Source organism: Rhipicephalus microplus, chromosome 8 (assembly GCF_043290135.1).
Source record: "Rhipicephalus microplus isolate Deutch F79 chromosome 8, USDA_Rmic, whole genome shotgun sequence".
Lineage (NCBI taxonomy): Eukaryota > Metazoa > Arthropoda > Arachnida > Ixodida > Ixodidae > Rhipicephalus > Rhipicephalus microplus.
The window spans coordinates 51,014,502-51,038,974 of NC_134707.1; the positions used below are offsets into that span (position 1 = coordinate 51,014,502).

Below are 24,473 nucleotides of genomic sequence, written 5' to 3' on the forward strand. Positions count from 1 at the left end.
TAAATGTCGTGAGAAGCTTTGAAACAGAGACTTTGGGAAGTACTTCGAACGCCAAAGGTCTAAAATGGCGAAATGTGTAGGTAGCAATCGGCTCATCAATCAATACTCTAAATACATATCAGTAATTAGTCAGCATGCATGGTTATGAGGTGAGTAGTGAGCCAGTAATGAAAAATGATCTGGAACTAAACTATATTAAGTACTTCCAGCGTCATGCGTTCGCAATTGAACTCCTTGAAATCGCTGTTTCAGTGCTATAGCGAAACTGAAATCAGTGGGAACAATCGCGCGAAGGCATTACCGCGGTGGCAACTCTTCAGTTGAGCCGCACTGTTCTTTCCCTTAGGGTTGTCGATGCTCGATCCAAAGTCAAGTGGAAAGATGGGCTCTCGGGCCCTGGTGTACTACTTCGCCACAACCATCTTCGCTGCCATTGTGGGCATCATAATGGTGTCCGTCATCCATCCCGGCGACCCGTCCATCAAGGAAGAAGTGGGCACCGGAACAGAAGACAAGAAGGTCTCCACGCTCGACGCATTCCTGGACCTCGTCAGGTACTTTGCGCTTCTTCATTGCGCCGCAATGCTACCAAGTATTTAGTCGACGAAGGTGTTCTCTACAGTCGTGGCGTGCGCTTTGTATTATTTGTCACCATATAAATAAAGAGTATCCATACACCCTCTTACATCACCCCCTCCCTCGCAAGTTGCTCCCGACACTCGGAAATTATGATCCAGTTCGTCAGAGTATTGTGTATTAGCAGCTGGCGCTATCTTTAACACGACCCAAGACTTCACGTACCGATCGCATTGCAGGCTCAAATGAGACCTACCCGTGTATTCAAACTTTCATCAAACCAACACGGGGTTCTTGACAAGCCTAAATTATGTCCCAGTTCGTCAGCGTCATGATGTAGCAGCTGACATTATATTTAACACGACCGGGATATTTGCCAAACCGATCACGCGTTAGGCACAGATCAACTTTTAGATTAGTCCTCACAATAAATAAGGATGAAGAAGTCCATGTGATAATGATTATTTAATTTATTTTAATTTGTTTTCCTTAAAAACCCAAGCTGGGGTATTCTGCAAGTGTATAAACATCAGCTCCGCAATGTGATAAAACCTCTCCTCTACTTACCCCGAAATCAGAATTGCCTGGATTGCCGGATTGCTTTAGACAATACATGTAGACAGATGAGGATGAAACTTCACTTGATAAATTTGAATGTGGTTAAGCTATTGAATGTTCGGGAGCACTCTGAACGACATCTTCGAACGTGCCCGGTTCACCAGCTTCGGCTGGTCATTGGAGCCGGTGGCATCTTACCACGTGCTTTACTCATGATACCGGGACGTATTCTTTGTAGACAAGAAGAAGCGATGCCATTTGCAAAGTATTGTTTCATGTTGTTTTCACAAATGCAAAGACACTGCTACAAAAATCTCATTTCTGAAAGGTTATAATAATTTTTCATGAATAAGGACTTTAGCTGCATACGTGGCAAACACGTTGCAGTAAGTGTGAATTCTAGCTCTCAGTGTTTCAAATATATTTTAATGATTCCCAACGACCAATAGCGTGACTTTTGTTCGCACAACTATGTACCAAAAAGATTATACTATTTTCAATACTTTCAGCAGTTACTCCTTAGTAAGCGAACGCTGCGCGATATGCCCTCCACACTGTCTTTAGCTCGCACACCAGCAGTGCTGACTTCTGCTGCTCGCTCATGGGAAATGGTTGAAGTACACTTTGGGCCACAAAGAGGCTAGTTTTCAATGACACTGGGCAGTTTGCTGCTGCGTAATTTTCTTAAGAAGTCGTGTCCTGGAATTGGTACGCTGGTAATTAAGAGGTTAAGGTGCACATATCCAAGGGTTGCTAGTGTACTAAGTTAGCATGTTCATCATGGCACTGGTCACCTTCCAAATCACCCTCTGAACTTACACGGGTAGATAAAAGGACCATTCCATAGATCCTTGCTAAACGTTGTGCACGAGTTCAACTTGCTTGTTCATGTGTGATGAGCCTCTCGTGTTAATATGTAGTATTGTTACGTCGAAGGGCGCTATTTCAAAAAAAAAATTAAAACAGAAGACCATGACTGGTCCAACTTTATTGTGGTCTTCCAGAGAACGCTCCTTGATGGGGTGCTTGCGTTTGTCTTGCAGGAACATGTTTCCTGAAAATTTGCTGCAGGCCTGCTTTCAACAGGTGGAGACAACGTATGTGAAAGAAAAGCCGAAGCCCCGTTTCATACACCCCGACGAAATGGTCAATGCCACGAACGCGACCTCCTACGTGTTGAAGCGGACGCTACAGTTCAAGGATGGAACCAACGTTCTCGGTGAGTTGCACGAGTTCGAATAATAATGTTTCGATGAAGCCGAAAACCCCAAGCCAACCAGAGGTCAAGTTTCAGGTGTGGTGTTGTAGTTATGCACGAATCTATATAGAGCGAACACGTAGGCGTTCGATTGTTTCAAAACGGCGCTGTAGTAGCGGAGGTGCGCGCGTTTGATGATCGAAACGATGCGATCACTTGTTTCTCTCTTCCCTTCGCTACCGCATATTCGTTGGCTAGTCTCCCCTCCCAAAGCCACTTTACCCTCCTCGCTGCATGCCCCTCCCAATCTTACTCGAAGCACGTCATAGTCGACGCCTTCTTCTAAACAGTGTCCACTCCCGGTTACCGCGGCTCCGTCAAATGTCTGCCTCTCGGCTACTCTCCGTTCTTGATTCAGTTGGCACAGCTTTTAAGGAAGCTACACACTATACTGTGTTGGTAAGCTAGCGAATTGACCGTTGCGTTACAGGCGGCATTGGTGAATTCGCCAGCGCGCACACGCAAGGAACAGGAAGACGAACAGCAAGAAGCACGGGCAGCTGCTTGCAGAACAACCGGAAGTCGTAGGTTGTTGTTCAACCAATGGTAGCATCGATTGTTTATAGCAACACAGATGCAAGATATCGACGTTCCGCACGTCACTTGGAGAGTCGCAAACGCCGAACAGGAGAAATCATTGTTTCTTGGAACTTGATGCGCGACCACGGCTTGTAGCATTTCAGCTGTGGTGTCGTTAATCATGACGTCGTTCTGAACATGATTCGCGTGTCTACTTTCAATTATCCTGTTCCATAATATGGTGTAATGTACATTGATCACAAATTTAACGTAAGTATAAGGGTTTGCAAAAAAGGCAATTTACTCTCCAAGTGCCGTAACCCGTCTCAGTAGATAAAACGCACATGGAGTACACATGTCCGTAAATTTAAAAAAAAATGACAAATCAGCCACAGCTCAACGTGTGAAATGTTTGAAAAATTGTCGGAGTTGGTTTAGGGGCTCTTTTAGCGCCGCGTTCCTTGGGCCCTTGAGCCAGACATATCAGGCGAATGGAGTGATTCAAGGACCCATGTGACGTAGCAATAACGGCATGCTGTGATACGGCCATATAACATCATGTTGCAGCGTCATCACATAATGACATCATCACCTAACGTCAGCAATTGGTGTCGTCACTTAGTCAAAGGTGGGCCAGTGCAGCACTGTGTATGGTAGGTAGGGTGAATTTCATTCAGGTCTTGAAGATCTACACTTAGGTTGACGCAGATGGCTCCCACGTTGGGGCAGCAAGGTTTCACCTTACCCTTATGTCTAGGGTATTCTGGAGGGTCTGTGCTTGATCTGAAAGAGCCACTGTGAAAATGGTAGATTGCGTGAGTTGGTGATTCGTGATGGTTTGAAATACGAGCGCGATAAGTGCGCAGGGACAGCACAGACAGGGACAAGCGCTTACTACCACTGAAAGTTTAATCGAACAGCAGGGAAATATATACTGACAAGTAATCATTTGATAAGCACATACGATAAGACAAAATCGCAAACCAACATAACAAAATTGATAAAATATCTGTGTATATCAGCCTCACCTTACCAACGCCCACTTTGCCTTACAGCGATCCCTTGACGCCTAAGGCGTCTGCGACTGTCCAAAAACGCTAGCTCCTTATGGGACAGAGCTATCGAACAGGTTTCCTCATGCAAACCTAGAAACCAGCTTGGGGACGTGTATACAAGAAGAGAAGACGACACACACACGCTGAATCTGAAATACACGTCTTCTCTTCTTGTGTACGCGTTCCCAAGCTGGTTTCTCCGTTTCTTCAAGTATGTACTAAGCGGCCCAGCAACACACTCTCTGGCTCATGCAAGTCAAATTATCGCCCGCTATGTTTCCAGCTTTAATGATAATCCCTGTGTGCTCAACTCTGTGTTTAATAACCATGACTGTATTGTCAAACCTAACCTCACAGCCCCATCTACTCACATGCTGGGCCAGAAAACCATCGTTTTTGCTGCGAACGTTACACGCATGTTCCCGCAGTGTGACGTTTAGGCATCTTCCTTGTGGTCTAGTATAACAGGCGCCTCGCGAAAGCGGGATCCTGTAAGCTTGTCCGTGTTATTTCTGTCCCTGTATTCGCATCGCACTCTTATTTCAAACCCACTGTGATGGACTGTTTGCCACCAGTTTATGTCCTTGTCAATGTCTGTGAAACCCACAGGACCCTGCCAAAGCATATGGATGTAAGTGCAAGTGAGGTGCGAAAATTCAAAGGGGAAGCGGGGCATTCACTAGTTGACCGACTTGAACAATAAGGAGCCAATAATTTTGTTTACTCATAATGAATATGCGGCATCACCAACACACTTACAAGCCAGTTACACTATGGCATCGCTCAATGAGCTGGTATTTGTCGCTGGCTTAATGTTCTGTCGAACACGTCTGAGTCACGAAGCTAGACGTCTTCGGCCTATCTACTTCCGCTCAGCTGTCCCCCACGTGAATGTCGTAAGCACTTTGTGGAAGTCAGCGACGAAATGACAAAGAAGCGCACATGAAAGGGAGACGTAAGATTCAAAATGATAGCGCGAACAGTGCACCATAAAGAAAAAAATACAGATTTGCAGAAACATTACACACGCCACGTCCGGGAAGGGAATGACGACCGTTATGTGTCATGTTTTCGTGGTCTCACTTACTAGGCTGAGATTACAGGAATGAATAAAACAGTCAGAACGTTGAACCACAAGCAGTATGAAGCGCTCACGCCAGGTTCACAGCATAACGGTTCGGAATAAGCGGACACTAATGAAAGAAGCAATTCATCGTAAGATTTTCTGTCAGTATTATGAAATGTAGCGTCATTACTCAATAGAAAACGTACTTACGCGCGTATGCATTTATCACTCGAAATGTTCAGCATGCACTTCGTTAGTGTTAATCCCTTCGTTTGTTAATCCCTTCGTGTGAAATAACCACATCTTGTGTTCTGACTGTAAAATCTGATAAGGAATAAAAAGTTTGATAACCAGAAGCGTTGCCCTAAAATAAAAAGACAACAAAGTCGGCAATATAGGCATCAGACACGCTGTGCACAACTAGCAAAAAGGCATTAAAAAAGCCCTTCATAAAACTCAGTTTTGTTTCTTATCTTAGAGCGATTCTGGGAGAAAAAATAACGGCAGAGTTTCGGTTCATGTCTGTTAATTTAGAAACAAAGGTTCTGAAGGGTCGATGTTTATGTGCGCAAAGTTCCTGTTGTCTTTGTGGTGATGTGCAGAAGCGGAGGTGGGGGGGAGATCAAAAGTTTCCTGGCCACGTTCCCGTAGAAATACATGGGATAGTGGCCTGCGAACTTTTGACCAGCCCTGTAACTTCTGACATCACCATGACCCATAAAATGGCTGAGCGGTTGCCGGGATTTGAAGCACATTGCTCGCAGCGAAGAGGATGAAACATTAACAATTCTTTATCCCTCCTGCCTTTAAAGACGACAGCTAACAACTTGCGGATCACGTCTCCCATCCGTAATTTTGTCCTAAGATACACAAATAGTAATGCCCTTTCGGCCTACGTTGTATGTGTGGTATAGTGTTTCCTAAAATTGACTAGTGGGGCACTGCGATCGGGCAGCGACCATAGGAATGATGGTTAGTACACAAATTTGCCTATTCGTCGTACTTGCGGGTCGAGAATTGCACTTGCGGCCTCGTTTACTGCTGGTTTCGGTTTTGTTTTAAAAGAAAGAACGAGTTCTTTTCAATTTTCTGACCTGACTTGAAATGGTAAGCCTAAGATGGTGAATCGCAACTGCTGAACATTTGTTGGTTTTTGTTTCGTGAGAAAACTGCTCCAAGCCACACAAACACACCCGGAGCCAGAAGCAGGTCAGAAGTACGAAGATTAGAGAAATCTGTGTACTACCCATCATTCCCATGCTCGCTGGAGCGCCGTCTGTTGCAGCTCCCATAGACACCAGCGCCAGAGTTCCCTCTAATGTATATTAGGAAACTGTCTGGGGCTATGAGCACGACGATGATAAGTGGGTATGCCTATTTAACAGCGTTGTATCGAGCCTCAGAACCGGACCTATAGCTATTCTGAACTATTACATAACCGCAAAGTGCTGATCCAGCATTGATGCACAGCTAAATTTAATGATTGATTGATTGATTGATTGATTTGTGGGGTTTAACGTCCCAAAACAACCATATGATTATGAGAGACGCCGTAGTGGAGGGCTCCGGAAATTTTGACCACCTGGGGTTCTTTAACGTGCACCCAAATCTGAGCACACGGGCCTACGACATTTCCGCCTCCACCGGAAATGCAGCCGCCGCCGGGATTTGAACCCTCGATCTGCGGGTCAGCAGCCGAGTACCTTAGCCACTAGACCACCGCGGCCGGGCCAGCTAAATATTAAGAGAGAAAGAAAGGAAGTAATAATATCCTTGAGCGCCACTTGTAGCTTTTGAGTAATCCGTTTGCTTGATCATAGCGTTGTGCTTCCGCTTTCTATTTAATTGTATAATCTATATATGTTCGAAACCCTGTTGAAACAGTGCTTGGGTGGTAGGGCCATTGTCAGGCAGTTAATCTGCCCTCGGCCTTACCATTCCCTGACATGCAACATTTTGACATGTAACATGTTGAAAATAAACAATAATGTTATTATCATTAACATTATTATGATTTGTTTTCTTGCACTTTCTGTAACTATTCGTGATTGACTGATTGATGTGTGGGGTTTAACGTCCCAAAACCACCATATGATTACGAGAGACGCCGTAGTGGAGCGCTCCGAAAATTTCGACCACCTGGGGTTCTTTAACGTGCACCCAAACCTGAGCACACGGGCCTACAACATTTCCGCCTCCATCGGAAATGCAGCCGTTGCAGCCGGGATCCGAACCCGCGACCTGCGGGTCAGCAGACGAGTACCTTAGCCACTAGACCACCGCGGCGGGGCTATTCGTGATTGCAGCCGTGTGATTGTCCTTTAGTCGAAGCTTCTGCGTTGAGGTGATGTGCGCCAGAAAACAAAGAGAGCGCATTAACCAAATAAACTGTTCAACCGAAGAGTGTAAATCCTTGTCGAGGTTTCACTCCGAGCCCACGTGATCGAACTGCGAAAGCGTCAGAATTTCCGGCTGCAAGAGCGATTAACTTGCAACCTCCAAAAAGAGAGAGAGAGAGAAAGAGAGAGAGAGAGTTGGCACCACACACACGTACGTGGATGCAGGAAATAGAAGGGTGGGGAGCAGCGGAGGGTCGCGGTAGAAACTCTAGAAGAGGGGCTGGGCCGTCCGTGTAAATATCTGGGCCAGTCGCCGGGGGCCACGGTCACGCTTCCTGCGCCCCGGAAAGAAAAAAAGAACGGCGCGCCTTTAATTGCGCTACGCCTTCAACTCGCGATGCAACGGCCACCGCATTCTCACTTGCACTAGATGCGTGCACAAGGACACGCTGTCTGGGTGGGCTGCGGTTTCTCTCCGCTGCCGCGAGGGTCGTGAGATGAACCAGATAAATGCCCGCCTGCCTGGCTTGAAGCGCCCCTGAGTACCACAGAGGATGCGCGGGCAGGCATTAGCGCGAGAGGGGAACCAGAGGGGGCAATGGAAAGGGTCGGGGACGTAGAATGGAAACATGAAGGGGCGGGTCGCCTGAAGGAAATTCGACGGCCCACTGGTGTAGTACGCTCCCAGAATGCGGGAACGAGAGGCCATCTCGAGGTCGCGCGAAATGAAGGGACCTGCTTACGTGACGGAAGGTCCGGAAACGAGTGAAAAGTGTGCGTACTAAAGGGAACGCGACTAAAACGAAGCGACGAACCTGGAAGCCGGCCTTGTCGCCGGTCCGTTGTCCTCTACGGTTCTTTCATTCGCTTGCAAAACGTTCGCCTGAGTGCGCGCGAAGAAACGACAACCGTGTGTGAAAAGAACGTTGCGAAGGGGTTGAAAGTATGGGAATTTATTTGAGGCGTTTGTCTGTTAAGGATGCAAGACGTCAATCGGAGAGATGGAGGGATTTATTACTGGCACCACGTTGTCACCTTCTGGGTTTGACGAGACGTTGATTTCTTCGGCGCATTGTCGACAAGTGGCCGTGTCTGCTTCATCTATGGGCCGTTCGTGTTGATATCTGGGCCACACAAACACTTCACTCTAAAAGAAATCCAGCATTTGGGGAGTGTTTGTGCTACACAACAATATTCTACATCTACTTCGAGTGCTTTCCTCGCGCTACCACCATGGTTCCGCTGGTTCGCGGTCGTGAACGCGCGTTATCCGTGTGACATGGCATTCCCGACGGTAAACTGGCCAGCTCCGGATTTTCAAGAAAGAAAATGCGAATTAGTCAAATGATTATTGTTGTGTAGCAGAACTACTCCTCGAATACTACATTTTTTTCTTAGAGTGAATTGTCAAAAACTAGGCTCTCCTCCATTCAGGCCTCTATTTTCCTGCGAAACCGTGCTCCATTTGCACTCGCGTGTACAAAAAGGTGATTAACAATTGAATTGTGCAACAAGAACAAACAAGAGATAATTGCATTTAGCGCTCTCTCGCGCTAATCATGCCAGAGTATGATGAATTTTTCTTCCACACAATCAACTTCAAACAATTAAAGTGGATGAAAATGCTAATTTAGAATGTTTATCAGCAATCTCTTTTTTTTTTTCATCAGCATTTGTACGCCGTGGCGTCAAGTGTTTCGTCTTTGTTATTTCTATCACCTTCCTCTTGTTGTAATCTGTGGTTATGCTGTCGCTGCCTGCTGTTCACACTTAGCGTTTATCTAATATCGTTCACAAGTGTCCGGGTGTGTATCAGTGAGGATAACGCGTGCGCTTCAGCGTTGCGCGTGATTATTGTATGCCTGACAGTTCTGGCTTCAGATTAGATAAAGGCTAAAAACGTTGGCGACACTTGCAGTCACGTTCGTCTTTTCTTTTTTTCTAATTGGCTGAGCTTCGCCTGCCTGGCTCTCTCACATAGTGTATCTGGCAAGACTTTACTTGAATGTAACTTCCCGCGCAGCCGTAAACCAGCGCCATAATTCACAGTGCAGAAGTGAGGAACTAATGCTATTCAACGTCCGGCAACATGAGTACCGTTGAACATATTGTCACGTGGTCAAACATACGGGTGAACGTGTGGGGCGAAGGGTACTTCGTAACAAAATAATTTTAAGCCTTGTCGACTCAGGGTTTTTTTTTCCTTTTTTACTTATACAATCAAGAACCGAAAGTACTATAGTACGGGGATTTCGGGACACTTGATATTTTTCATATGAGGAACATTGCATACACATGATTGCTGTTATAGTAGTAAAAGATCTCAAAAGCGCTAAACATGCCCACCTGTTCACCTTTCATAACTGGTTCTCTATCATTGCCCTCCCGCACTTTTCGAGTAGTGCTAAGCGCGCCAGTGCTTCTGCGGTTCAATTTGGAACGCTTTCGGCATGGTCTCTGACTGTGTCCTCTTCAGCGTTCCCTTTTGGTAATGCCCGAAGTGCTTAAAACGGACATTTCGAACACATGACCCAGGCACCCAGCCAGAATTGAGTGGGCACGACTTCTCCCCGAGTCACTCTCGGCTGCTGAAGTGCTCGCTTCGCTTTAAGTACATCGCCTTAGCAGCCCCTTGCTCTCCGCGCTATCGCAAGTGTAAATCGGGCGGACCACTTGCCAACGGAAAGTGATGTGTGCTTGGTAGCACGAGTGATGTGGCCGAAGTGGACGAGTCATTGGCTTTTTCAAGGATGCGCGTACTTTACAAGGGTTGCGAATGAGCAATGACATCACGCACAGAAAGAACGTAATCGTTTGAGGGTTTTGAGCAACGTTTACAAAGAAGAGGCCAGTGAGCATTTTGGGAAGCATAAGGTGGGTTCCAGGGCACTGGAGCGTCCGCCTCTAACGCGGGAGGTACTGACTGGGTTTGACTCCCAGTTGCTGCCAAGCATCCATCCGTAATTATAACGGCTGTAGAGGTGTCCTGAAGTGACGGCTAGTTGCTGTAGGTTTGGGGTGGTTGTATTTCCCATCTTTCATATCCTATACATCAGATTACTACCCCCTGCTCTCTCTCGCAGGTGCTCTACCCATTACCGAAAGGTAAGCCAGTTGAATCCCTACCACGGTGGTCGCATTTCGATGGATAATGAAATTCTAGGCGCTCGTGTGCTGTGAACACGTTAATAACCACGAGATAGTCAAAGCTTCCGGAACCCTTCGCTTCGATGTGCCTCATGATATTGTCATGATTTAGCACATCAGACCACTGATATCACTATCCAGTTAGCCTGTTTGTCTGTTACGGAGTTTTCCGACAACAAAGAATCTTTTTTCTTTTTTTCAGACGCTTATATTATTATTATTATTATTATTATTATTATTATTATTATTATTATTATTATTATTATTATTATTATTATTATTATTATTATTATTATTATTATTATAGATGGTTGTCCTAGCCCTGCTTTAAGAAAGAGGTGGCTTATGTCCGCTATAGGGCGGTACATTCTCGCTCCGACGGATGTTCTCACAAGATCGTGAGCCATGTGCGCAACACCAGCGCGTTGTCGCCCGACGGGTCGCCTTCTTTATTTCCAACTTGACTGATTAATTACGTGATCGCGGCTGAATGCTGGGAGCTTTGTGTAACCACGTGTTACGACGCAGTCGCCTCTCGTAGTTAACGCTCGCTAAAACGGCTCCCTCGTGAGGGCCTTTCGCCTGCCGCGGGGATTCCGATCTCATTAGCGTGGCGAGCGCTGGGGTGATTAGTACTGGCCTCGCTCCGATTCCCACAGCCATTTATAAGACCGCCCAAAACAAGAGCGCGCATCTATATGGCAAGGTCTTGGTAGCGGTTCTTAGCTCTTTATTCTCAATCAAATTCTGCATGTTCGCTGGTATCTGAAGATCATGCGCTGCGCTCATTTCTGACAATGAGACTACGACTGCTGGGCCGAACGCGTCAAACTGAAAGCATGACACTACTAAAGAAATTAAACATTAAGTAGAATCAGGCACATGGGGCACTCTAATACAATAGAGATGTACCAGACGGTACGCAAAAAGATTGAGAGAAAACTTGCCACAGTTGAGGCGTCATAATTCATTAGCGCAGAGAGCAGAGAACATGAACAAGCTTTCAAGACAGAAGCTCTCTTCGCACTTCACCCTTTAGGTTAAAAATTGATATTGAATACGCTGCTGGTTATGCCGACTCATTAGAAACTTGTTTACACTCACACATAACTGTTGCAACTGAAACAACAGCAATGGCTTTGACGGTGAACCTGTTCAATGAAATTTCTTTTTTTTTTTTTTGGAGTCGAGCAATAGTGAACTTATTTAACTGGCATTCATAGCAATACAACAGGCGCCTAGCAGGAGCAGTTGCAAGCTAGAACTACAAGCCTTCACAATACTCGTTGTTCCCGCCAGCAACACGTGCGACTCGTTAAAAAAAAATGGCTGGTGGGCTCGTAGTTAGACTAGATGAGGGTATTGCAAACACGGGGGCTTTGTGCGCGTATTGTGAGCCTCGCGTGAGGTACACCATGAACTCGCGCCTGGGTGAACACCTGTTCCTTGACTGCGAACTTATACTGCTTCGAGTTCAGTATTATTGCCCCTTCTATCTATCTCGATAAATTCGAGATTAAACTGGATGAGCAGCACCTTTCGCCTAGCGTCAGAAGCTCAACTCCCAGCTTCCAGATGAACTCGTTTTGTCGGCCATGTCATCTTTCCTGTTGCTATTTGAGCAATTCGTTCTTCGCATGGAGTTTCCTAAAATTAACTGGAGGGGACACTGGCGCTACGATTGTTCAGCAATCATGAAAATGATGGGTAGTACACGGATTTGTCCGTATTCTTCGTATTTGCGGGTGGAGAATCGCACTTGTGGCTTCGTTTACTGCTTTGTTTCGGTTTTGTTTCGAAATAAATTGCGGACCCTTTTTGAACTTCGTGACCCGACTTGAAGTGGTAGGCCTGAAAAATTAAGGAAGGTGGTGAAGCGCAACTGCTGAGCGTTCGCTGATTTTCTTTCTTTTTTTTTCGTGTCCAAGCAGCTTCAAGTCACGTGAAGTCAAAAGGAACGTGAAGTACGAAGAGTAGGCAAATCCGTGTAATACACATAATTGTCATTGTCGCTAAAGCGCCACGCATTGCAGCTCCCAGCGACACTAGCGCCACAGCTCCCTCTAGAGTATACATAAAAAACTCGACAACGTCCAAAACGAGCATTCAACTACCGTGAAGTCAGCCAGAGCTGTTTAATTGGCAAACGCTTTATTAAGTTAGCTTGCATTAGTGCGGCACACATCTAAAAGGAAAAGAGAACACAGATGTCAAGAAAGCTAGGTACTAAACACAATGCTCTCAGCATTTTAGCGCCTACCTTTTTTGACGTACGTGTCGTCTTTTTCTTTTTTAAGTGTGAATACACTTTATAAGCGACCCCAAACCATCCACCGCCGTCGGCGGCGTCCGCAGTCTTCTCTCTATCTTTAAAAGAAAGAGGACTTGGCGGGCCGCAGCGCGACGCTCTACCGAATAAGCCACGGACGCGACGCTGATATCGGTGTCGCTCCTCCGCTGTCCTCGCTCGCTGCAGCTGCGCGCGCACCCCTCTCTCTCGCGTGCCCGCCTTCTCTCTCAGTCTCCCGTCGAGAGCGGGTCGTGAGGGGGAGTAAAGGCAAAATCCGTTGGCCTTCGCCAGTGAGTTAACGTAAACTCCCCCGTGTGATCAAATTGCGATTCCCAGGAACCATTACACCATAAAGGCACCATAGTGTGAATAATAAATATAATAGTGCGAATTAATAAATACCCATCATAGCATCACCCCGTGTATTCGCACTTAACCATGTTCACCCTCGGGCAAATGCTTGGGAGTTTTTTTCCTTTTCAGATCTAAACTCTTCAAATATTCTTTTTCCCCGCACCATAGAAGAATGGAAACTAATACCTTTTGATCATCTGGACTCGACTGAATCAACACAGAATTACTTCTTCACCATTTTCTAATTATATTTGGTTTAGAGTTGTTTCTTTATAGTTACTTGACTTGTTTATGATGCTCAATTGTGCTTTCTACATGTATTTATGTTGTACCCTGCCCCTCCTGCATGGGCCAGATGGCCTGCAGTATTTTCTAAATAAAAAAATAAAAAATACGTGCCGCTCTAATACAAGCTAAGTTCATGGATTACCAACTCGCCCGAGCCACAACCCTTTTTAAGCTTTATTGAGATAGAGCGGCGCTCAGCTAGAGCTCTCTGCCTCCCCAAGCTATTTCTCACCATCTTCGCAAAGTCGCGGACGTAATACGATAGGCGCTGCGAGCTGTTGCCAATGACGCGGCCACACCACGACTCGCAGAAGATCTGGATGGCAGCGCCAGGTCCGTCACGACCGACTGCGGTCGCTCAACCCGATATTTTAATGCGTGTCTCGTTTTGTCGTAGTCATCTTGTTCGTGTATTTCTTTTTACCCGCCGGGTGCACTATATCGCTCGTGCAACCACTTGCGCAAAGAGAGTCGTCACGCGGCGAAAAGCGTTGTCGGACGACACCCCTGGGAACAGGGGTGCCTCGATGTTCTCGATGGAATCCTCCAGGCCGTGGCGAGGCTTTGATGGTATAGCGTCGCACTTGACCTTTTTGCGCGCCTCTGTTTATCGCGTAGCGTTCGTGAAGCCAAGCAGGCACTTTTTTTTTTCTTCTGCATCTGCTATATATTACTCTTTTCACGAGCCGATGTCCTCACTCTGGCTGAGTCGATGGAGAGTTGTCGGGCACACTCTGGGCGTCGTGCTGGCTGGTACGCGGCGTCTGATGTAACTCGGTCTTCCGGTATTTGGTAGTGGCTTGCGAAAGTAAAAATGAGCCTGGCGAGTGAAGGCCTGAATGTGGAGCATTGTTTTGTAACTATTGGCGCTTAAGAAAGCGAATAATGGGCATAACAGTAATGATAACTAACAGACAATGATGCCAAGAGACGCAAAGGTTGCGATGTATATGTGATGAAAAAAAAAGTGGATGAAAAGGTAACTTGCCACCGACGTGATCCGAGTGAGCTTGTGTGAATGCGCTTGTGTGAAACACTTGAGCCGAAGTTTGCAGCAAACGTCATGATTTCGATGGCAGCGCCATCTATTGCGACTGTGATGTTGACTATGGCGTTAAGAATCATCGTCTGCTATTCGTCTTTTCGCAATACTGTCGACGCGCTTTGGCCAAAGTTCCCCCAGGCTTTTCAAATGCGTGGAGATGTGTCAGCATTTTTTTTTCGCAAAGACATTGCGAGGGCATTGCGAATATGTATGTGGCTTGGACTCGAACATGAAACAAAAAAAAATCTAACCGTAGTTGTAACATGCCCCTTTAAGACATACCTCAACGTAAAGGCCGAATAGGCAGCGTAAGCGGAAGTGAGCCATCTACAAAAATCATTTCAGGGCTTTGTGTTCAGAGGAGGCATCGTTCTCTGAGCGGCTGAGAAGTCCAATGTTTTAGATGCGGAGCATCTTATACTCGCGCCTTGTAGTGCGCCGTCCGCACCGCTTCTCGAACATTCGACAGCTGACGCGTGCGCATGCGCCGTCGCGCCGTCGCCCACTCTTCCACCATCTGTGCATCCCTTCCTCCTCTACACACCGCGCGCGCTTCACTCCTCCACCATCTGTGCACCCTTCCTCCTCTACACACCGCGTTCGACATCTACAATTCTCCTGATTCTCCAGTGGACGCGCATGTGGCGTCGCGCTTCGAGAACATTCAACAGCTGACAGTGCATGCGCCATCGTGCTGTATATATACTCAAGGTCGGCGCTCGCTCGCTCAGTTGCCGCTCGTCGGTTGGTTTGTACGGCGCGTCGACGTCCAAGGTCGCGGTGAAATGAATGCCAACGATTCCACAAACACAATGATCGACGTCCCTTCGACCAGCGCCGCCCTTTCGCATACGTGTGTACGCGTTCACTCATTTAACACCCCCTCCTACAACCACGTTAACCAATTTAGCCATCGACCCAAGTAAGTCGCAATTTAACACCCCATTTCACAACCACGTTAACCAATTTAGCCATCGACCCAAGTAAGTCGCACTTTAACACCCCGTTAACCAATTATATGGTCCGCATCCTCCTCAGTGTTCCCCCGAGGGAAGCTGCGGGCAATTTTTTTTTATCCTGTTCCGCTCACTGCGTGCGCTTCTTCTTTTTTTTTTTTTGTCGCCATCTAAGTGTGCTTAGTGATTATGCGTTGAAAGACGTTCATAACGTTATCTTCTTTAATTACTCTTGCTGAAAGAAGGCGTAGGGATGAGGAAACTTGCGGCATTTTCCAACTTTCATCCTTCTCGTCCTCTTGAGCCATCAGTATATATACCGATAGATTGCGTTGCCGGAGGTATTAGAAATACACGATGCATACACGCCAATGGCCGTAAGACACTTTCCAGGACCTGTAATGTGCGCCTCCTCCGTAAGATCCTTCCCTCTCCTAAACCTGCTTATGTGTGGTCTCGCTTATACTCCGGAAATTACATCATGCTTCGTGGTCTCAATGTAAGTTCTGGTGTCATATATTATAGCGCTGAAATTAAAGTATATAATTGATTCTCGCTTTACAAGCGCCCGTGAATGTAGTCAGCTTTAATGATGAAATAGCCCTTGAGAAGTGGCCGTTTCAAAATTACTGTGAGGGCTGCACACGTCCAAATCCCCTGTGTGCTATTGTCATAATTATTACTCGCTTTTGTAGCCGTCTTCTGAATTCGTAAGTGACGCTCCCGGGGTGTTTCTATACTCCGAGTGGTGTCTTTGACTGATGAGCGTTGCGTATGCAGGATCTATTTATTTGGCTGCCTGGAACTCAAAAGGACCGAAGTCGAAAAGGGCTAGGGGTTGCTGCACAGCAGGGCTGTCATTTGTTTGTCTTTCTTTGAGGGTTTTGCAAGACATATTTGCGATTCATGCTTCAACTAACTGACGAAGATCGTCCACTAGAAGATGTGCTAGGAACGATGTTTCATCTGTTTTTGTCGTAATTTTAGACATACATATTTATTAGCACATATCTTTCTGAACTGAAAGCACCTGCTAAGTGCACTTGCCTTCTTTTAGGGCTTATTGTTTTCTGCATCGCCTTCGGCATCATCGCGGGCCAGATGGGACCCGATGCGGAACTTATGGTGCAGTTTTTCAGCAGCCTGAACGAAATCATCATGAAGATCGTCGTCCTGGTCATGTGGTACGTTTCTTGTTACATGCACGGTACCTCTCTTTCATAGCGGGAAAAAGAACGTGCTCGTTACTTCGCGTCATGTTGCTTCCTTATTGTAACGATTAAACGGTGAGTGCGCTGAAATTACAATCTTGCGAGAAATCGCAGCACCTTGTACCATTTCGCGAAAGCCTGAGAGTTTTGCGTGATAAACTTCACTAATAAAGTCAAACAACAACATTCGCAGGCTACGTTCGCGTATCTGGGGCAGGGGCGTAGGCAGAATTTTTTTCGGTGGGGGGCAAGGGGGGGGTGCTTTTTCGATTTTTAGGAGGGGAGGGGGCAGGGGTACGGTGTGTCATTTCTGGGCTACGCCGCTGATCTGGGGAGATGAGCTATGAGGAAAGCGTGGATTTGTGACTTTCGCAATGTTGCCCTTACTTGCCTGATTTTCCTCCTAAATTACAAATATCTAAAATTGATAGTTTGAAGGTACTTATGCTCGTTACACCGATCAGTTTAGAATGCCAAGTTCACCGTTTAGTGTAGCCTTTCAGATTAAATCTTATTTTTTATGGGATGCCGGGAGCACTGCACAAAGAGAGCAGAACCGCAGTGTGTCAAGCCTTTTAATTTTTCGGTGCATGCTACTGTTGAACTTATCCTTGCGATACTCCACACCCACCATTCGTGAAATGCAGATGAACTACAATCACCCACGCGTTCATTCGTTAAAGTTGATTGATATGTGGGGTTTAACGTCCCAAAACCACCATATGATTATGAGAGACGCCGTAGTGGAGGGCTCCGGAAAATTCGACCACCTGGGGTTCTTTAACGTGCACCCAAATCTGAGCACACGGGCCTACAACATTTCCGCCTCCATCGGAAATGCAGCCGCCGCAGCCGGGATCCGAACCCGCGACCTGCGGGTCAGCAGCCGAGTACCTTAGCCACATTCGTTAAAGTTATTCGTTACAAATTATTGAGTCACAAAGACCAGCAGTCCAAGGTAAGCAGACACTTCCACCGTCTCCGAAGTAACGAAGGTTAACCAAAAATGAACTACAACCCTGACTCTCAAGATCATGTTATTTGTCTAATAACCGAACTTGCTGTTTACCTTCTTGGCACAGTGTGTAGCTGCTTACATTTCATATTACCCATGGTCTAGCGCATACAGTATGCGCATTTCATTGCTACCCGGAACGACTTTACTTTCTTTATCCATCGACTTGCTTCAGTTAATTCACCTTCCGCCACTTCGGTAAAGCCCAAATGCGTGTTCTCACATGCTCTTGTTTTGGCGCAAAGAAAATTCGGTAGTATACGGCACAGCAAATATATCTTCAGTGTTACTCGTTCTTCCTTGAGGGAGTGTAAAATGTCGTGCAGGTACTCCCCGTTCGGTATCATGTCTCTGATCATCGGCAAGATCATGTCGATCAAGGACTTGGCGCTGACAGCGCAGCAGCTCGGTCTCTACATGTTGACCGTCATCACGGGCCTCCTCATCCACGCCTGCATAACGTTACCGCTGATTTACTTCCTGATCACCCGCAAGAACCCGATCACCTTCTTCAAGGGCATGCTCCAGGCTTGGATCACTGCGCTGGGCACAGCATCCAGGCGAGTGCGGGCATCTCCGGGGGCTCTTTCTCTGATGACGAGCGAGAAATGCTCAGTGAATAACTATACATTGAAGAAGAATGGCTATTTGGGCTAGTTGGTTTGAATTCATGGTAACAAGGGCTGCAGCGCGAGCACGAAGGTGCTAGAAGAAACCGACGAAAGGCGAGGCACGGAAGGCAAAGAGGACAACACGTGTTGTTCTCTTTGCCTTCCGTGCCTCGCCTTTCGTCTGTTTCTTCTAGCACCTTCGTGCTCGCGCTGCAGCCCTTATTACCATGAATAACTATACAGCTGAAATGAGCACGTGAGTGACAAGAGAGACGTTTTATTTTTTGTTTCTTTTTATCAAGAGTCGCTGGGTTCCTTTAGAGGAGCCCTGCGATTCTTTTTGAGCACGGTTAAAAAACGCTGCCGATTGGTGGCCAAGGCTTCCGAGAATATGTGAGCCAGTTAATACAGCGCAGCACGCGGCCTGCAATTCACAATAAATTCTCAAATTCAGCTAAAAATTGCTCTCTTATCTCGGGAAACGACGTCACTAGCTGAAAAATCACTCGTCACACCGATTGTATCAGCCATTGGTTGATTTGAAAATCGCGCGCTCGGTCGTTACTGGGGCCACCGCGGGAGTCCCCGACTTGGCCACGTGACTGCACTGCAAACGCGCGCATTAGAAAAAACAAACAAAATGTGCTTAATGTCACTAAGCGCGCATGACGTATTTTCTTCACCCGTGCCATCCCCTCCTTCCTAGCTTCCAGTGCTTTCATAGGGGCGAGATAATCAAAATCCCAGCACGCGACATATTATTTTAGCTTCACTCGTACAGGACGGATTCTAAAAAAAACGTTGTTTGACAGCGAATTCGCGTAGCAATAACCTCCTTTTGTTGATCTATTCCATGGCTACTTGAAAAGGTGTTGCAGCGCCCGTTCAAGTAGCGACTCGAGCATGTCATGTCTTTGTCCAACTGCTTTCATTGGCTGGTGACTACTTTCATATCGCTCAAGCGAAGTGACTTCAGAAAAAAAGGCTTAGAGGGCGCTTCAGCGCCGCCTTTAAGAGTAGATTGCGATAGCGTAATCAGGCCTTGTGCGCATGGCCTTATCAATCGCTAGCCTGGCTTCGGTTCTCGGCGCTTGCCTTAACTGTGCAGAAAAACAAAACGAACGACTGTGCGCTTAACATTGGCCGTTTCAAACTATCCAAAAATGCCTACTGCCAGTACAGTTGTGAAGTGCTCACTTCACAATAATTATTCTTCTGGCGGATCGCCGAAGGGCCCACCATGCATCCGTAAGGCGACGCGTGGACCTGCGCAGCGGTTCATTTTGTTGACGCTTTTGCGGGCGACGATGGCTTAGTACGCCTGGGTGCTTTGTAATGGGTGGGCCTTTGAAACCCTCACTCGTTGCGCAATTCACATGTTTTGACGCCCGGCGGTATTGTACGCTTCTGCCACGCAAATTACGTGCGTTAAGAAGACTCGTTTCACTACATCACATTCATATAGTGTTTTTTTTTTTTTCGATGCAGTTCTGAAGCGACGACTTGGCTTGGTGATAAACTAACTGCTTGCCACGCAGACAGCCTGAAATCGGTTCTCATTCGGGGCCGAATATTTTTGTAATATTTACTTTATTTGCGTCTTTTTTTGAATTTTCGCTAACGGACTGAATGATGATGCTTCGCTCACAATCAACGACGTGGTCACCGACCGCCAATGCGGGAATTTCTGAGAAACAAGTTCCTGATTCTATAATAATAATGATAATAATAATAATAATAATAATAATAATAATAATAATAATAATAATAATAAAGTAAGAATTTATTTTTGCCTAAGAAAATACATTGACAGGGGAGCTGCAGAAAAAGCTGTAGTAGACAGCTTGACCAAGCCACAGCCCCTAAATACAAGGCAATAGCGAAGGCACCTGAAAATTCGGTTGAAAGCGTACATAGAACTTCATGTTACAGAGTATACATAACATACATAAACTACATGTAAACACTGCACATCAAAACACACAAGAAATGAACAGACAGAGTGTTGTTTACACTTTCTACACACAACATGAGTTCATCAATCGCTTCCTCAATATAATAGTAATTATAATAATTCTAATAACAAAAATGACACATTTCAAAGACCATCCTGTGTCAAATATGAGCACAAATAAAAATACGGATACAAATCTATTGTGACATTCATTTCGGATTTTAACAAACCTAAATTATATGCGGGGGTACATCCTTATACATAGGACAAAGGTTTTTAAAGGTGCAGGTAAATAGGTCGATTCTAATCGCGCCAAAGCGCTGCTTCACAGATCTCGTCTCTTTTTGTTTTTTTACGCCTTCCCCGCTGACAGTGCGGCCACGCTTCCGGTGACCTTCCGATGCCTGGAAGAGAACAACCACATCGACAAGCGGGTGACCCGGTTCGTGCTGCCCGTCGGCGCAACCGTCAACATGGACGGCACGGCGCTCTACGAAGCCGTCGCCGCCATCTTCATCGCGCAGATGAACGGCATCAACCTCTCCATCGGAGAGGTCATCGCCGTCAGGTGAGCTCGTCGATTGGTGGACCGCGCCTTTTCCCCGTTTCTTGAAGTGAATTTTTGCGGGAATGTCGGGAGGATAGCACTGGTGTGACATATGTTCAAACTTATGTATAATCATATGTATAATATACCTATTTATGTATATATCAGAGAGTTTTAGTACTGCGTACGCTGCGTACGTGGCGGCGTTGCGTACGTAAGGACGCCACGTTCTGCGTAGTGCGCATGCGCAGACCGCGACGCGCACGTATCGCATTACGTACGCAGCCGCTACGTACGCACGCATGATATGCGGGCGTGCGTACGTATGAAGCGATCGTGCCGCTCTCGAACAAGTTCGCTACAGCGCGAGACTTCGTTTTGCAAAATGGCGGCATCGAAAGCAAGCACCGACCGGCTCTGTGGCTTAAAATATGGCCATAATCTGGCTATAACACTTGGATTGGCTCACATTGGTTGTCAACAACACGTGCTTCGATTTTGATCTACCAGATGGCGCAACAAGCTTCATGCTCGTTACGTACGCGGGTACTACGGCGTACTAAACGCCGATTAGTGGCAAACGACGCCACGTAACGCAAGGCGCTTGCGTGATGCGTACGTAGCACCATTCCGCAGTACTAAAACTCTCTATTATGTAAACGTACGTATAATATGTATAATGTATATTTGTGCCTTAGTGCATTATAAGATTGTATAGATATGTACGCACAGGCGATATTGTCTCCCTCCCAAAGGAAAAGTTTGCAGACAAGTCAAGCTTTTCAAGGGCAACATTTATTCCATAATTTCACATATCTCTCACTGCGCAGAATGTCACAATAAAACAATTCAATGTTAAGTGATTCTGCAGACTTTAGAACAAACTACGTACCTTACTCTGGGACAAAGTTGGAACCAGTGGAAATGACTCTCTAAGTACTCGGGATCGTCTCCTGTCATGCTGTACGTGACACGACGAACACGTTGCTTTCCATCGCATTTGCCCTCGAGAACTTGTTAAGCTACGCTCCTGCGAGGAGCAACAGTTGAAGCAAAATGAGAGCGAACCGAAGGAATACCACGAAAATACGAGTAGTCACTCGACTGGTTCTAATTTTACTTGCGCTTCCTCGACGTTGGGTAATTCAGAGAGTTGACTTGGTGGTGAGGTTGCAATTACCATAACAATGTTTCTTAAAGACTTACTTTTTTAAACTGTGCAAAATCCTCCCTATTCTGCCCAGCATTTCGAAAGAGATTTGTTTGGTTTGCGCACGAAAAAGTCATCGCGCATTTTATACAAACTTCACAGCAGTCTGTTGTATCACCAGATATACCAAACTGGTGTGATGTGAACAAAGGATATGTTTCATTTAAGAGAGACAGAGGTTGCGAACGAAAGGTGTTGCTACCCTACACGCGGGAACAGGATATGGGAGATTCAAAGATGTAGAGGAAAGAGAAAGAAGGAATAGCACATCACAATGCACACAGTCACAGTCAATCACTCTAGATGTGATAGTTATGTCATTTTTTTCCCGTTACACCAAAGTTTTTTAAGGGCTGAACTATGAATTCGGGGGAAATGTCGGTGCTCAGTCATGGTCCAAATCGCGGATAGGGACATATCATCGCGAATAGGGAATATCATCGCGAATAGGGAAAATAATCGCGAATAGGGAATAGGGACATAAATCGCGAATAGGGAATATAATCGCGAATAGGGAACCGCGAATAGGGACAACTAGCCCCTGCACACCGAAAATGTGCGTTGCAACAGGGCTTCATTCTGCTTGTTTGGCGCGTCTTGTCTCTCTGCAGTTTGACGGCCACGGCTGCCAGTATTGGCGCAGCCAGTGTGCCCAGCGCGGGTCTCGTTACCATGCTGCTGGTGCTGACGTCCGTGGGTCTGCCCACGGAAGACATATCCATGATTGTCGCTGTCGACTGGATGCTGTGAGTGTTTGTTTGACACATTTCGTAAACAGAAAAAAGAGAGAGTATGGTTTACTTACGAGGTTTACAGAACATCCATTCACCGTTTTTGTGGCTCGAAAGCACGCCTTCCATACCATCGCTATATATTTTTTGTGTGCTCGAAGAACACGAGGCCTTGGTGGTGGTGTGGGCAGTCATGGCAATGCAACAAGCCATCAAAGTGCAGTTTTAATACTGACAGTGTATAATGAGGATGCACAGAATGGTGCATCGGGTCTATGTAAATATCTCATGTCCTACCCCAAATAGGACCTAGGAGTGACCTTGGTAGAACTTTTTTGACCACTCATAATCCTAGTTGGGCATGGGCGAGAATAGATCTGGCCAACGTCCTAGAGTGGTTAACGTGTTCTTGACGCTACCTTTGAAACTTGGCTCTTTAGTGTGTTTTAACACAGTACTAGGTTGTTTGGTGGTGACAAACCGAGCCTTAATTTTGGCTCAAATACGGAAAGGTCAACATATTGGAAAGTTTCGCTTTAAGGGTCTTTTTTTGTCGACTCAGATGCCGAAATGTGGTTCGGAAACAATCAAATGTGTTCCATAACTCATATTAGCGTGCATTGTTTCATTTATTGATGTAGTCGAAAAGAATATGACATGTCCAGTGGTGGGCATGGAGTAAAGGGTTTTCATAATACTAGTTCGCATAACACCGGAAGCTACTGTAGCCACGTGACCACAACTTGGCCTCATTCCAGTTGTGCTCCGAGATAACCGCTGTGCTCACTAAAACGTAACGTGGCACCATGCTCAATTCCAAATAGCCCTTAGCTTCGTTTCAAATAGCAGAATGTGCAATTTAATTCGGTGCCTCTCTTGTCCCAACAGTTCATACGTAACACTTCTTTAGTTCGTTTTAAAGTGGCGCTCCCGGGTTCTATAGCGTTTTTGTTTGCTTGTTTATTTGTATGTGTGTGCGTGTGTGCGTATGGGTTTATTGTCTTTCTTTGTCTGCATGGCACCTATTTTTCTTCTTTTTTACCTCTCCCCTACCTTTTCCCCTAGTGCCCCGCGGGAGCCATCTGGAAAGTTCTGACGAATATTTTTCGGTTAACGTCATCATGTTTCCTATCTTATCCATATGTCGCGTTCTCATGGCCCTATGAACAGGTGTAAAAGAATAAGAGAATATCGAATCTAGCAATTTGCCGATCGATGAGTCTGTTATGGGTCATAATTGGTAACGTTGGCGAACGAGTAGACCAACAACATGCAGGGGTCAAGCGACCGTGAGGCCTGCCTAAAAACGATTGGACCCCAATTGCATCTGCAACTCAAATCAATGGCTATTCTGCGATTAGACGAACAGTTTCTTCTTTTGCACTTTATGTCACTAAATACTTGAGATGTCCAATAAACAACCATATCGGCAACAAAGATGTCCAGACCCGTGCCCTGATCCCGCAAAATGTCAATAATGTAGGCTTGATTGAAAGATAGAATGAACGCATTTCGCGGCATTCCAGCTACAAAGAACTAGCTCCAGCTTGAAACTCAGAAGAAGGCTGTTTTTGTATAAAAAGCAGGACAAGCCTTAGGACATCTAATCGTCAAGGACTGTAAATTTTGTAGAGCTGCAGTGACGTCAAATTGAACATTCACGATGCGCTTTGTGAGGCGCGGCTTGACAGTACTGTCACCTGGCCGACCAGGTTGGAACGGCAGCTAAGGCTGAGAGAGGCC

General features: G+C 46.2%; 1 protein-coding gene across 2 annotated transcripts in view; it reads left to right on the forward strand.

Annotated features, from left to right (window-relative positions):
- Positions 1 to 24,473, forward strand: part of LOC119164459 (excitatory amino acid transporter) — a 166,260-nt gene that overhangs the window by 134,248 nt on the left and 7,539 nt on the right. For both annotated transcript variants that reach the window (XM_037416651.2, XM_037416650.2), the window contains exons 4-9: positions 347 to 554; positions 2,178 to 2,353; positions 16,509 to 16,635; positions 18,004 to 18,237; positions 20,616 to 20,810; positions 22,611 to 22,745. In XM_037416651.2, coding sequence (XP_037272548.2) covers positions 347 to 554; positions 2,178 to 2,353; positions 16,509 to 16,635; positions 18,004 to 18,237; positions 20,616 to 20,810; positions 22,611 to 22,745 — 1,075 coding nt within the window. The remainder of the gene's footprint in view (positions 1 to 346; positions 555 to 2,177; positions 2,354 to 16,508; positions 16,636 to 18,003; positions 18,238 to 20,615; positions 20,811 to 22,610; positions 22,746 to 24,473) is intronic.